The following is a 14,743-nucleotide window of genomic DNA, read 5'->3' on the forward strand; positions in this document are numbered from 1 at the left end:
TGATGTACACCCAAGCTTGAGACCAACTGCTTTACTCTGTCATAAGCTTTCAGAGGGACACTCTGGCCTGTATTGTTCATTTCTCTATCCCTAGTGCCTGACATCTAATTTAGTAGGCATGCAACAAGTATTTGCTGAATGCATAATAATAATAATAATAATGACAGCAACTGGCCATTTATTGAGGGCCTCCTGTGTGCCAGGCTCCGTTCTAAGCATATTAGGAAGTTAACTCATTTAAGCAGCCACCCCAGGAATCGTTTTACAGATAGTGTAACTGAGGCTCAGAGAGGCCAAGCGCTATGTCCAGGGGTCACTCAGCGGAAGATCACACTGGGGATCCGCGTTTGACTGCTCTGCTTGTTAAGGCCCTCCACTGCGGGTAGAGACCGCGCGCGTCCGCGGCTCCGCGAGGCCTCCCCACACCCTGAGGTCCGCGTGCGCCCGCTGCTCCGCCAAGGCGCTCCCCCGCCTGCACCCGGGACGGTCAGGGGAGGAGCTCGGGCCGTGGCGAAAGTGCGGCTGCGGAAGCGCAGTGAGGCGGACGGCGGTGGCGAAGGAGGAAAGGAGGAAGCCGAGGAAGGCGGCGGGGCTGCGAGGCTTGTTGGGCTTGCGGGGCTTGTTGGGCTTGTGGGGCCGGGGCGGACGCCATGGGCCGCCTGTACTGCACGCAAGACCCTGTGCCCGAGGCTGTGGGCGGCGACATGCAGCAGCTGAACCAGCTCGGCGCGCAGGTGGGTTTGCAGCCAGGCCGCGGGGCCCGAGGGGGATGCCGCAAGGGCGATGCCGCGAGGGCGGCCGAGGGCTCCTCGGGTCGGAGGGGAGTTTCAGGGGACTTGGCCGAGGGGTGCTGGGTGCATTTGAGTGTGTGAAGTGGGTGTCAGGGAGGAGCTACGGGGAATTGGGGTCTGAGGAGGGTTTGGGGGAGCAAGGGTACTCGGGAGGCCTAAGGGCAAGCTGAGGGGTTCGAGGGGATTTGTGGGGACCCAGAGGTGGGACTGGGCGACTTCAGAGGAGAATGAGGGGGTCCTGGCCCGAGGAGAGTTTGTGGAGTCCTGGAAGAGGAACTGAAGGGAGTTTAAGGAGGCTGAAGGGAGTTTGGGGAACTGAAGGAATAGACTAAGGGAGTTGGGAGGCTGAGGGCGTTTGGGGTGGTGGGGGAATTTAGTGGGCTAAGGAAGGGACTGACAGATTGATTGGTAAGGAGATTTGGGGGGGTTGGGGACACTAAGGAGGGTCTGAGCCTCCCAAGGGGAGCCTGGTGGGGGACAGATAATCTGGGGGTCGAATGAGGATGTCAGTAAGGGCCAAGCCAGGGTGAGGCTCTTTGGGCCCTGAGATGGGCCTGAGCTGGCAGAGTTGGAGGCAAAGCTAGTTATGACCTCTGAGTTAAGAAGATTACGTGGTAGTCCCCAAGAAAAGAAACTTATATACAGTAGAGGACTTTGCCCTTGATGGAGGTGAAGCAGGCAAAGCCTTTTCTCTCTATTCAGGCCGTAGGTGCCTGCCAGGTCAGCCTTGGAGACTTCCTACTCCACCTGTGCTGGGTTGGGGTACCCCTTTGGTACCACAAAGGCAGCCTATTTATTTAATAGGTTAAAATCACACTTTTCTCCAGCACTCTAGGGTGCATTTATTTTCTCTGTTGGTTGTAACCTCCCAGGAGGTGGGACCCCTCTCTTTTATCACAGTATCCCCCAAAGCTTCCCATACATGGAGAATTAAAAAACAAACAAACAAACAAAATTCCAAAAATGATTGTTTTCTCATGAAGTGATGGTATAGATGATTATAATGGCAGGTATGTTCTAAGCCTGCAGGTCTCCAATAGAAATAAATTGTGAGCCACATTTCCAGTTTTAAGAATTAAAAAGAAACGGGAAAGTTAATTTATTAAAGAATACACTTTCTTTAATCTAATGTATTCGCATATTATCACTTCAACATGTAATCAACATAAAAATTATCAGTGAGATATTTTACCTTTGTTGGGTACTAAATCTAGTGTGTATTTTACACTTATACAATATCTAAATTTAGAAGTGCTCGTAATTACATGTGGTAGTGGCCACAGTACTATACAACACAGTTTTAAGTGCTATTGTGTGTATTAACTTATTGAATCCACGCAACTACCGTAGGAGGTGTTGTTGTTATTAATTTAGGTACTATTATTATTAACATTTTACAGATAAGGAGACGAAAGCACAGCGCAGCTAAATAAAAATAGCTGCCGTTTATTGAGCATGCACTGTTTGCCAGGCACTGTTTTAAGTGCTTTATGTGTAACAGCCCTGAAAAGTACGTGCTGTTCTCAGATAGATACATGAGACTTAATGGGCAGCTCCTCTCTGGAGGTGAGATGAGAAGGCAGAGAGGGTCAGGAGTTGGTTGAATGGACACGGGAAATCAGGGGTGGAAAGGAGGAATGTGGTGTCACAGTACACGGAGAACAATTAGGGTCACATAACAATGTATGTATAAATTTTTGTATGAGAAACTAACTTGAATTGTAAACTTTCACTTAAAGTACAACATTAAAATAAGAAAAAAAAAAGAATACTTCAGTATACCAGCACCATTTCCTGAAAAAAAAAAAAAAAAAAAGTAAGTGCTGTTGTTATTACCGTTTTACAGATGAGAAAAATAAAAAGAAATAATTGACCTGTTTAAGGTACAGCAGCCAGGAAGTGGTGGAGCTAGGAATTACAGTCCCACCATTTGACTTCAGAGCTTGGAGAATTAAGCACACTAGAAAGCTTTGTAGATGATCTCCCCAGCCAGGTAGATTGGTTTTTACTTGTTTATGCATTGGAGTTTTCTGGAAGACTTCTATTTGGAGAATAAAAAATATTCTGCGGTTAAAAACTTAAGACTTTTTAAATCACTGGCTTGTATGATCGCTAAGGTATTCCAAATTTGGTATTCATAGAGAAGACAAACCACTTCCTTTAAAATCAGAGCTTCACTGACTTTCTAATTTTGAAACACACTCTAAACCTTTGGCTGCATTTTTAATACAGAAAGTTTCTCTTGATAAGCCACTTACTGGAGTTGTTTGGGCCATATTTTTCCCCTTTTGTTGGATAATCCTACTATATAAAAAAATTGCTATCGAGTCTTTTCCGACTTAGTGACCCTACTGGACAGAGTGGAACTGTCCCGTAGGATTCCCAAGGCTGTCATCCATACAGAAGCAGACATCTTTCTCCCACGCAGTACCTGGTGGTTCTAACTGCCAACTTTTCAGTTAGGAGCCAAGCACTTAACCACTGTGCCACCAGGGCTCCTCACCCACTGTGTTAGCCAAATTTATTTTGATGCCTGAGGCCTAGGCCTTAAGGAGCAAAAGAATTCTATTAACGTTGGCACCACCGAGGAGTATTTTACCTGAATGCCTACTATATACCAAATAGCTGCTAAACTCAGTGAGTTTTACAAAGGTTTAATGGACACAGTCTCTAGTCCTAGGAAAGTTCTAATCTGCTAAGGCAGGTCAGGAAGTAGAGAAGCAGCACAGTGCTTGTGTAGATGAGCTCTCTGAGGCCTATGATCAGACCTAAGTAATATGGAGCCTTCATTATAGGTAGGACTAAAATATAACCATTTTTAGAATGGTTATGAGAGTCAATTGAGAAAAATACAAAGAGGAAAACAAATGGCCACAGTCCTCTAGCCTAGCTAGAGATGAAAGCAGTACACGCTGAGAAAATTCAAACAGTATACCTGTTCCCTTCGCTGTTGAGTCGATTCTGCCTCCTAGCAACCCTATAGGACAGAGTAGAACTGCCCCATAGGGTTTCCAAGGCTGTAATCTTTATGGAAAGGAGTCCTAATGGCACAGTGGTTAAACGCTCGGCTGCTAACCAAAGGTCGGTGGTTCTAACCCACCATCCACTCCACGGGAGAAGGATGTGGCAGTCTGCTTTCATAAAGATAACCCGTTGCCATGGAGCCAATTCCAACTCATGGTGACCCTACAAGACAGAATAGAACTGCCCCATAAGGTTTCCAAGGCTGCAGTCTTTACAGATGCAGACTGCCACATCTTTCTCCTTTGGAGTGGCTTGTGGGTTCAAACTGTGACCTTTTGGTTAGCAGCTGAGCACTTAACCACTGCACCACCAGGGATCCTTAAATGGTCTACAAAGGTGTAAAATTAAAGTTAAATGTGTATTTCTCTTGTCCCCAGAAATACCCATTTTAATAGTTTCTTGTGTATCTTTATAGATAAAAAGTGTATGTATCTGCCAGCATATGTATATGTATTCCTTTAAAATTTTTTACACTAAAGGGATCATTCTGTACATACTTCTTCTCCATCTTGCTTTTTTTTTTTAACTTAATAATGTATCATGGGTATTTTCCCTCTTTAGCACAAATAGATCTACTTCATTCTTTTTGACAGCTGCATCATCCTTGAAATAGATCTACCATAATTTATTTAACCAGTCCCCTAATAATAGGCATTTCAATTGCAGATTTTTGGGTTTTTAAGAACAATGCTTTAACAAACAGCTTTGTGTAAGTGCATCTTCGTTTACTTTTTGGAGTATATCTGAGGGGTATACTTCTTGCGATGGAATTACTAGGTCAGGCGGTATGAGATTTAAAAATGAGATATGTTTTACCAAATGACCCTCCAAAAAGGGTACCCTAGTTTATTCTCCCATCAGCAGTGTGCGAGCATGTCTGTTTTCTAATACTCACACCAGCACTGGTGTCAGCAGACTTGTATTTTTGTAGATCTGAAAGGTGATTGTGTTTTACTGACTTGCATTTCTTTAGTTTAGAATGATCTTGAGCATCTTTTCATATGTTTACTGGTGAGATTTTGATACACCTGCATAGTCATGGATGTGAGGCAACTTTGTAGGTACCAGAGGCAAAGAATAGGGAAAGTGCTATTTCTGTTTAGAGAAGATTTATGCAACAAATAGTTACTCTGCACTTGCTGTATTTAAGATGCTGTGAGGATACAAAGTCATACAAGAGCCTCCTCTGCTAAGACACAGTTGTGTTCCTTATCACGGCAGTGAGTTGTTTTTTTTCTTTTTTTTTTTTGTTATCAAGGTTGAAAATTCTTAGTGCCCCTAGGCGAGGTTCTGAGAGGGCCTCAGAAGTTGAGAACCTGGGTAGGACCCATCTCTCTGGGAGTGTCATGGAATTTAGGAGGAAAGTGATATATCTGGGCAGGGCTCTGAAGGACAAGGAAGGTTTGGAAAAGTGGAGATAGGGATGGGTATCAGTAACAGCTTGAGGCCCCTCTTGAGAACAGAAGTGGGGAATGAGACCTGACAAGGAGGTAGAGCTAAGGCTGAATGGTAGGCTGAGGCCTGAAAATGGAAAGCTGTTGAGGAACTTCTCAGCCACCCCATTTTTATTAAAAGGCTTTGGGCAGCATAGGAAATACAATTGGCCAAAGATCTGACAGTTCCACGGATCTGTAGCAAAAATTTTAAAGGAAAACTCAACAATTTGGGACACATTCTTAAACCAGTTTGGGCTGTTCTTGTTTTTACTATATAAAAACCAGCTGTTATATGAGGTTATATACCTAATATAAATACTGTAGGAAGATAACCCCTGGGTCAGGATTGGTTAAATTGCTCCTAGGGAATGTTGATGAAGTTTTGCAAAACAAGACACTTGTATGCCATTGGCTGGTGGAAGTATAAATGAGCATAACCTTTTTGCAAGGCAATTTGGCAACATTTTCTCAGAATTTAAAATGCATGTATCCTTTGACCCAGGATACATTTTAAGAATTTATCTTATGGACATGCTTGTACATGTGCTTAAAGAAATATGTGGGAGGATATTCATTGCTGCATTGTTTGTTTTAACAGCAGACACTAACATTCATCTCTAGGGAGCGAGTTAAATTATGCTATATTTATCTAGTGGAACGGAGTCCCTAGGTGGCACAACTGGTTAAGCACTCAGCTACTAACTGAAAGATTGACGTTTGGAATCCCCCCCGAGACACCTCAGAAGAACGGCCTGGCGAGCCATTGAAAACCCTATGGAACACAGTTGTATTCTGACACACGTGGGGTCTCTATGAGTCACAATCAACTCAGTGACAACTGGTTTACTGGTTATAGTAGGATACCATGCAGTTATTAAAAGAACCAGGTAGATTTAGATCTGCTGACATGGATTGATCGCTAAGATATAATCAAGTAGAAAAAAGGCAAGATACAGGGGAATGATTCAGAATGATCCTATTTGTATTTAAAAGAACTAAAATAAAACGACAGAAAGATCACTACAGAAAGTGTCAGCAGTACCTGTCTGTAGGGAGTAGGACTAGAGATGGGGAGAAATGGGAAATGTTTTTATAAAAACCATGCATATATATTACTTTAACATTTCTGAAAACTAGTTTTCTATTTTAAAATAAAGTACATTTCAGAACGAAATAATACAGAGCCTTGATGGGGTATATGTGGAGTTTAGTGTGTCAGAGCAGAGAAGCAGATGCATTTGACATGAGCTGAAGTATCTGCACAGTTTTTTTGTGTGTCATTAAATGTTAATTATGACAAGGGTCCAAACATATATGAGATAGTACAAATATTGTTTTGTCCCCCTGATTTAATTATCCTATTCCTAAATTTATGCTTTGTATTCTGGAATATAACATTGTTTTCTCTTTCAATATCCTGTTTGGGTTTAGTGCTTTCCTTCCCTTGTACGGAGGAGGGCTGTTTCTGCTTAATACAACAGATTTGGGATGCAGGTTCCATGTCCCTTATAACCCTTATGCCCGCCCTCCGTTGTCAGGGTTTGCTTGGTGTGTCTGCCCAGTGACGGAGATAACCACGATCCCTGCCTCCTCAGCATGTTCTTGTTTATTCCTAACTTGCCCAGAGACACAGCTAGTTATAGGCAGTGGAAATGGTTCAAACTAGACCTAACTCCAAAACGCGTGCTCATAACCACTTCTGCCTCCCTGCTTCTCGTGGTTTGTTATTCAAAACACATATGTTGTCTGGATGCCAACTCTGTGCCAGGACAGTGAAGGAGAGGTAGAAATGGAAGTGTGAGACCTAGTCTTTGTCATCAGTAAGCTTGTGGCCTGGGCCTACACTAAGTCTGGATCCTGATTCCAAGATCGCTTGACAGCATAACAACTTTGGGCAGTAGTATTGTTTTGAAGACTTTCTGGATAATTCTTAAATAGAGTTAATTTATGGCTTTTGAGAAGTTTCAGAACTTTTGAAGCCACCATTGTGAAAGAGGAGGAGGAGAAAAAGCTGTCAATATTAATAAATGCGAACCTTGCTAGGCGTTGGTACATGTGCTATTTCTTCTTTTCTCCCAAGGGTCTGTAGTTGGATGGGATGTGGAACACTGATGCAAGAGTGGGAATTTTACTGATGCTCTGTGTTGTTCTCTTCACAGCAGTTCTCAGCCCTTACAGAAGTGATTTTCCACTTCCTAGCTGAGCCAAAAGAGGTAAAGTATTTTGTGATAAGACTTCCTGAGTGGGGGGACTGTGGTCCTGAGATGCTTAGAAAGTGAAGGCCTGGTTTGTACTCCTCCTTCTCTGCAGGTGGAAAGGTTTCTGGCTCAGCTCTCTGAATTTGCCACCACTAATCAGATCAGTCTTGGCCCCCTCAGAAGCACCGTGAAAAGCCTCCTGCTGGTCCCAAATGGTGAGTAGCCTCTCTTAGCCGCTGTGGCCAGAGACATTACCTGAACACTCTCTACTCCACAGAGTCCACAAGCATGCACTAGGCGCTGAGCCAGAGCATTCAGTAATGAACCAGACATGGGTGGAACTCACAGTCTAGGGAGGGAGACCAAGTAAACAGGTAATGGTAGTGCAATTTAACAGAGGTGCCCTCTAGAGCCGCACAACTCAGTTGCAGTCCACATTCCAGGCTTAGTCCCCACGCTCTTGTCTTGCTCTCTACATGGTTAAGTACAGAAATTAACAGTAAACATTTTGAAACTTTTGTAATAATTTGACAGTGTCTCTTGAATTTCATAATTTTATTAATGGGCTTTTATTTTGTATATCATCTTTTATTTTGTATTTCTAAGAATTCATTTTCATTGTATTTTACCAAACTATTGGTCCATGATGGATTGAAAATAAAAAGGATGGTCCTTCCACAGATGGTTTCAGAAGCAGGATTTGCCTAGAGCAGTCAGGAAAAGTTTCCATCAGGGAGGTGGTCACAAAGCTTTAGCTGTAGGGATGTTCATAATAACACTGTTTATGACAGAGAAAAATTAGAAACTATCAAATTTTCTCCCCATGCATCTGTCAGTTTGTCATACTATAGGGGCTTGCATGTTGCTATGATGCTGGAAGCTATGCCACTAGTATTCAAATACCAGCAGGTATTCAAATACCACAGGAATCAAATCGACTACATCTGTGGAAAGAGAAGATGGAAAAGCTCAATATCATCAGTCAGAACAAGGCCAGGGGCTGACTGTGGAACAGACCATCAATTGCTCCTGTGCAAGCTTAAGTTGAAGAAAGTCAGAACAAGTCTATGAGACCTGAAGTACAACCTTGAGTATATCCCACCTGAATTTAGAGATATCTCAAGAATAGATTTGACACATTGAACACTAATGACTAAGACCAGATGAGTTATGGAATGACATCAAGGACATCATATATGAAGAAAGCCAGAGGTAATTAAAAAGACAGGAGAGGGAAAAAAAGACCAAAATGGATGTCAGAAGAGATTCTGAAAGTTGCTCTTGAACTTAGAGTAGCTAAAGTAAAAGGAAGAAATAATGAAGTAAAAGAACTGAACAGAAGATTTCAAAGGGTGGCTTGAGAAGACAGAGTAAAGTATTATAATGACATGTACAAAGACCTGGAGATTGAAAACCTAAAGGGAAGAACACATTTGGCATTTCTCAAGCAGAAAGAACTGACGAAAAAATTCAAGCCTCAAGTTGCAATATTAAAGGATTCTACGGGGAAAATATTAAACAACACAGGAAGCATCAAAGGAAGATGGAAGGAATACACCGAGTCATTATACCAAAAAGAATTGGTTGGCGTTCAACCATTTCAGGAGGTAACGTGATCAAGAACCAATGTTACTGAAGAAAGAGGTCCAAGCTGCACTTAAGGCATTGGCAAAAAGCTAGGCTCCGGGAATTAACAGAATACCAACTGAGATGTTTCAACAAACGGATGCAGCACTGAAAGTACTCACTTGTCTATGCCAAGAAATTGGAAGGCAGCTACATGGCCAGCCGACTAGAAGAGATTCATATTTTTACCCACTGCAAAGAAAGGTGATCCAGCAGAATGCAGATATTATCGAACAATATCATTAATATCACACACAAGTAAAATTTTGCTGAAGATCATTCTAAAGCAGTTGAAGATCATTCAAAAGCAGTTGCAGCAGTAATTGACAGGGAACTGCCAGAAATTCAAGCCGAATTCAGAAGAGGACTTGGAACCAGGGATATCATTGCTGACGTCAGATGGATTCTGGCTGAAAGCAGGGAATACCAGAAAGATGTTTACCTGTGTTTTATTGACTATGCAAAGGCATTTGACTGTATGAATCATAACAAATTTTGGATAACATTGCGAGGAAGGGGAATTCCAAAATACTTAAGTGTGCCCATGAGGAACCTGTATATAGACCAAGAGACAGTAGTTCGAACAGAACAAGGGGATACTGCGTGGTTTAAAGTCAGGAAAGGTGTGCATCAGGATTATATCCTTTCACCGTACTTATTCAATCTGTATGCTGAGCAAATCATCCGAGAAGTTGGACTATATGAAGTTAACAGGTTGTTAACAACCTGCATGCGATATGTACAACCTTGCTTGCTGAAAGTAAAGAGGACTTGAAGTACTGCTGATAAAGATAAAAAACCACAGCCTTCAGTGTGGATTACACCTCAACATAAAGAAAACAAAAATCCTCACAACTGGACCAATGAGCAGTATCATGATAAATGAAGAAAAGACTGAAGTTGTCAAGGATTTCATTTTCCTTGGATCCACAGTCAACGCCAATGTAAGCAGCTGTCAAGAAATCAAACGTTTAACATAACAGAGAGTCCCTGATGGAGCAGGAGAAAGGTGGGGTACAGAACTCAAATTCTAGTAAGAAGGCCAGACTTAATGGTCTGAGGCTGGAGGAACCCTGGAAAGCATGGCTGCCGGATTCTCTGTCAGCCCAGAACTAAAACAATTTCTGAGGCCAACTCTTTAGACAGGGATTGGACTGGACTGTGGGACATAAAGTGATACTCGTGAGGAGTGTGCCTCTTAGCTCAAGTAGATACAAGAGACAAAATGGGCAGCTTTTGTCCAGAGGTGAGATGGGAAGGCAGAGAGGGTTAGGAGCTGGCTGAATGGACATGGAGAATCGGGTGGAAAGGAGGAGTGTGCTGTCACAGTATGGGGAGAGCAATTAAGGTCACATAACAATGTATGTATAAATTTTTGTATGGGAGACTAACTTGAAATGTAAACTTCATTTAGACTATGACAATAAAGAAAAAAGTTTAAAAAAAGAAATCAAACATTGCATTTCCTTGGACAAATCTGCTGCAAAAGATTTTTTTAAAGTGTTAAAAAGGAAAGATGTCACTTCAAGGCCTAAGGTGAGCCTGACCCAAGCCATGGTGTTTTCAGTCACCTCATACGCATGTGAAAGCTGGACAATGAATAAGGAAAGGTGAAGAATAATCCATGCCTTTGAATTATGGTATTGGCAAAGAATATTGAGTATACCCTGGACTGCCAGAAGAACGAACAAATCTGTCTTGGGAGAAGTATAGCCAGAATGCTCATTAGAAGCAAGGATGGCAAGACTTCATCTCAGATACTTCAGACATGTTGTCAGGAGGGACTAGTCCCTGAAAAAGGACATCATGCTTGGTAAAGTTGGCGAAAAAAAGGAAGACCCTCCAAGATGGATTGACACAGTGGCTGCAACAATGGGCTCAAGCAGAACAACGATTGTGAGAATGGTGCAAGACCAGGCAGTGTTTCAGTCTTTTGTACGTAGGGTCACTATGAATCAGGATAGACTTGACGGCACCTAACAACAACAAATTGTCCAGCAGCAGGAGATTGGTTAAACAAGCTGTGGTCTTTCCTTACAAGGGAACATCATGATGACCAAAAGCTCATGCTTCAAAGTTAGGTGGACCTGGGTTTGAATCCCAGTCTGTCACTTGCTAAGTAGCACGAGATTGGCCAGGTCCCTCATGCCTCTCAATCCATAGCAACAACCCCTCCCTGGCATTATTTTTACCCTATCTAGACTACCACTGCCCTCCCCCCACCAGGAGCCCTGGTGGTGCAGTAGTTAAGAGCTCCGCTGCTAACAAAATGGTCAGCAGTTTGAATCCACCAGCTGCTCCTTGGAAATCTTATGGGGCAGCTCTAGTCTGTCCCATAGGGTTGCTATAAGTTGGAATTGACTCAACAGCAATAGGTTTGGTTTTGGTTTAGACTACCCCCTGCAGGGGTGTGATGGTTAAGATTGTGCATCAACTTGGCTGGGCCATGATTCTCAGTGTTTTAATGTGATCACTCCCATGATTGAATACACTGTGAGTGGCTAGTCAGATGAAAGGGAGTCTCCTTGGGGGTGTGGCCTGCATCTGAATATAAGCAGATGTTCTGGCTTTTTGGTTACTCTGGATCCTGCGGCTGCCTCCTGTTGTTTCATCTCCGGTTCTTGGGACTTGAGCTGTCAGCTTATCTGCCAAACTTGGGATTCATCAGTCTTCACAGCCTATGAGTGGAGCCCTGCTCTCTGACATGCTGATCCTGGGTTCGCCGGCCCCTGCAGCTACATGAATTAGGAGAAACCTTGTGGTCTTGCCTGCCAATCTTGGAATTCCTCGACCTTCACAGCCTATAAGCAGAAGCCCTGCTCTCCGACCTGCCTGTCTTGGGCTCACCAGCTTCTGCGGCTGCATGACTTGGGAGAGGCCTCTACCCTGATCCAGGGACTTGGGACGTTCTAGCCTCTACAGTCGCGTGAGCTATATCCTTGAAGGTTAATTGAGATAATGTAAATAAAATGCTTAGCACAGTGCCTCAAAAAGTTACTGTTATTTTTCCTATTATGATGTAATTGAAAAAGATGCTGTTAAAGAAAATATAATTATGGAAAACCTTTTACAATATACTGTTTAATAAATAAAGTAGTATATAAAACTACATACCATAGTCAGTTTTTTTTTTTTTAGTTTTACTGTGCTTTAGGTGAAAGTTTACAGCCCAAGCTGGTTTCTCATTTAAAACTTTATACACACATTATTTTGTGACATGGTTGCGATCTCCAGAATGTGGGAGCACTCTCCTCCTTTTCACCCCAGGTTCCCTGTATCCATTCATCCAGTTCCTGCCCCTTCCTGCCTTCTCATCTAACTTTTTGCAGGAGCTGCCCATTTGTTCTTATATATTCGACTGAACTAAGAAGCAGCGTTTTTCACTTGTGTTACTGTAATTGTTTGTTTTATAGGCCTGTCTAATCTTTGTCTTTGGAGCCCGGGTAATACAGTGGTTAAGCGTTCAACTGCTAATCAAAAGGTCAGCAGTTCGAATCCACGAGCTGCTCCTTGGAAACCCTATGGGGCAGTTGTCTGTCCTGTAGGGTTGCTATGAGTCAGAATCGACTTGAGGGCAATGAGTTTGATTTTTTGGTTTAATCTTTGTCAGGAAAGTGGGCTTTGGGAGTGGTTTCAGCTCTGAGTTAGCAGAGTGTACAGGGGCCATAGTCTCAGGGTTTCCTCCAGTCTCTGTCAGACCAGTAAGTCTGGTCTTTTTTTGTTAATTTGAAATTTTGTTCTACATTTTTCTCCTACTCTGTCTAGGATTCTCTGTTGTGTTCCTTGTCAGAGCCAGTTGTTGGTGGTAGCCGGGCACCATCTAGTTCTTCTGGGCCCAGGCTGTTGGAGGCTCTGGTTCATGTGGTCCTTTAGTCCTTTAGGCTAATATTTTCCTTGTGTCTTTGGTCTTCTTCATTCTCCCTTGTTCTGGACAGGATGCGACCAATAGATGTATCATAGATGGCTGCTGCCAAGCTTTTAAGACTCGAGATGCTACTCACCAAAGTAGAATGTAGAACATTTTCTTTATGATCTATGTCATGCCAGTTGACCTAGATGTCCCCGAAGACGGTGGTCCCCAGTGCTCAGCCCCAGCAACTCAGTCATTCAGGGTGTTTGGATGTGTCTAGGAAACTTCTATGACTTTGCCTTGGTCAGAGTTGTACTGACTTCCCCTGTATTGTGTGTTGTCTTTCCCTTCACCGAGGTTGACACTTGGCTACTATCTAGTTAGTGATTTCCCCTTTCCTTCCCTCCCTACCCTCATAACCATCAAATAATTTTTTTTTTCCTGTGTGTAAACCTTTTCTTGAGTTCTTACAATAGTGGTATCATACAATATTTGTCCTTTTTTGATTGACTTATTTCATTCAGCACACTGCCCTACAGATTCATCCGTGTTGTGAGATGTTTCGTGGATTCATCTTTTTTTATCATTGCATAGTATTCCATTGTGTGTATATACCATAATTTTTTTATTCATTCATCTTTTGGTGGGCATTTAGGTTGTTTCCATCTTTTTGCTATTGTGAATAGTGCTGATGAACATGGGTGTGCGTGTCTATTTGTGTGATAGCTCTTATTTCTCTAGGATGTATTCCTAGTAGTGGAATTGCTGGATCATATGACATTTCTATTTTTAGCTTTTTAAGGATGTGCCATACTGTTTTCTATAGTGGTTGTACCATTTTACATTCCCACCAGCCGTGCATAAGAGTTCCAATCTCCCTGCAACCTCTCCAACATTTGTTATTTTCTGTTTTTTTTTTTATTAGTGCCAGTATTCTTGGGGTGAGATGGTATCTCATTGTAGTTTTGATATGCATTTCTCTAATGGCTGATGATCATGAGCATTTCCTCATGTGTCTGTTAGCCACCTGAATGTCTTCTTTTTTTTTCTTTTAATTGTGCTTTAAATGAAAGTTTACAGTTCAAGTTAGTTTCTCATACAAAACTTTATACACACACTGCTATGTGACCCTAGTTGCACTCCCCATACTGTGACAACACACTCCTCCTTTCCACCCCAGATTTCCCATGTCCATTCATCCAGCTCCTGCCCATTTCTGCCTTCCCATCTCGCCTCTGGAAAGGAGCTGCCCATTTAGACTCATGTATCTACTTGAGCTAAGAAGCATACTCTTCACAAGTATTTTATATCTTATAGTCCAGTCTTATCTTTGTTGGAAGAGTTGGCTTAGGGAATGGTTTTAGTTTTGGGCTAACAGAGAGTCTGGAGCCATGTCTTCTGGGGTCCCCTGTATTTTATATCTTATAGTCCGGTCTCATCTTTTTTGGAAGAGTTGGCTTAGGGAACGGTTTTAACAGAGAGTCTGGAGCCATGTCTTCGGGGGTCTCCCCAGTCTCAATCAAACCATTAAGTCTGGTCTTTTTAGTAGAATTTGAGATCTGCACCCCACTTTTCTCCTGTTCTGTCAGGGACTCTCTGTTGTGTTCCCTGTCAGGGTGGTCATTGGTAATAGCTGGGCACCATCTAATTCTTCTGGTCTCAGGCTGATGGAGTTTCTGCTTTATGTGGCCCTTTTGTGTCTCGAGCTAATATTTTCCTTGTGTCTTTTGTTTCTTCATTCTCCTTTGTTCTAGGCGTGTTGGGACCAATTGATGCATCTTAGATGACAGCTCGGTTGTTTTTAAGAACCCAGACTCA

General features: G+C 42.7%; 1 protein-coding gene across 3 annotated transcripts in view; it reads left to right on the forward strand.

Moving 5' to 3' along the window:
• The first annotated feature begins 603 nt into the window (after nt 1–603).
• The window catches only part of COMMD7 (COMM domain containing 7), a 33,164-nt gene continuing 19,024 nt past the window's right edge, over nt 604–14,743 (forward strand). For all 3 annotated transcript variants that reach the window (XM_004370452.2, XM_023725334.1, XM_023725332.1), the window contains exons 1-3: nt 604–734; nt 7,411–7,464; nt 7,562–7,664. In XM_004370452.2, the coding sequence (XP_004370509.1) occupies nt 651–734; nt 7,411–7,464; nt 7,562–7,664 (241 nt within the window). In that variant the 5' untranslated portion in view covers nt 604–650. The remainder of the gene's footprint in view (nt 735–7,410; nt 7,465–7,561; nt 7,665–14,743) is intronic.

This window comes from Trichechus manatus, unplaced genomic scaffold, assembly GCF_000243295.1.
Source record: "Trichechus manatus latirostris isolate Lorelei unplaced genomic scaffold, TriManLat1.0 scaffold00008, whole genome shotgun sequence".
Classification (NCBI taxonomy): Eukaryota; Metazoa; Chordata; class Mammalia; order Sirenia; family Trichechidae; genus Trichechus; species Trichechus manatus.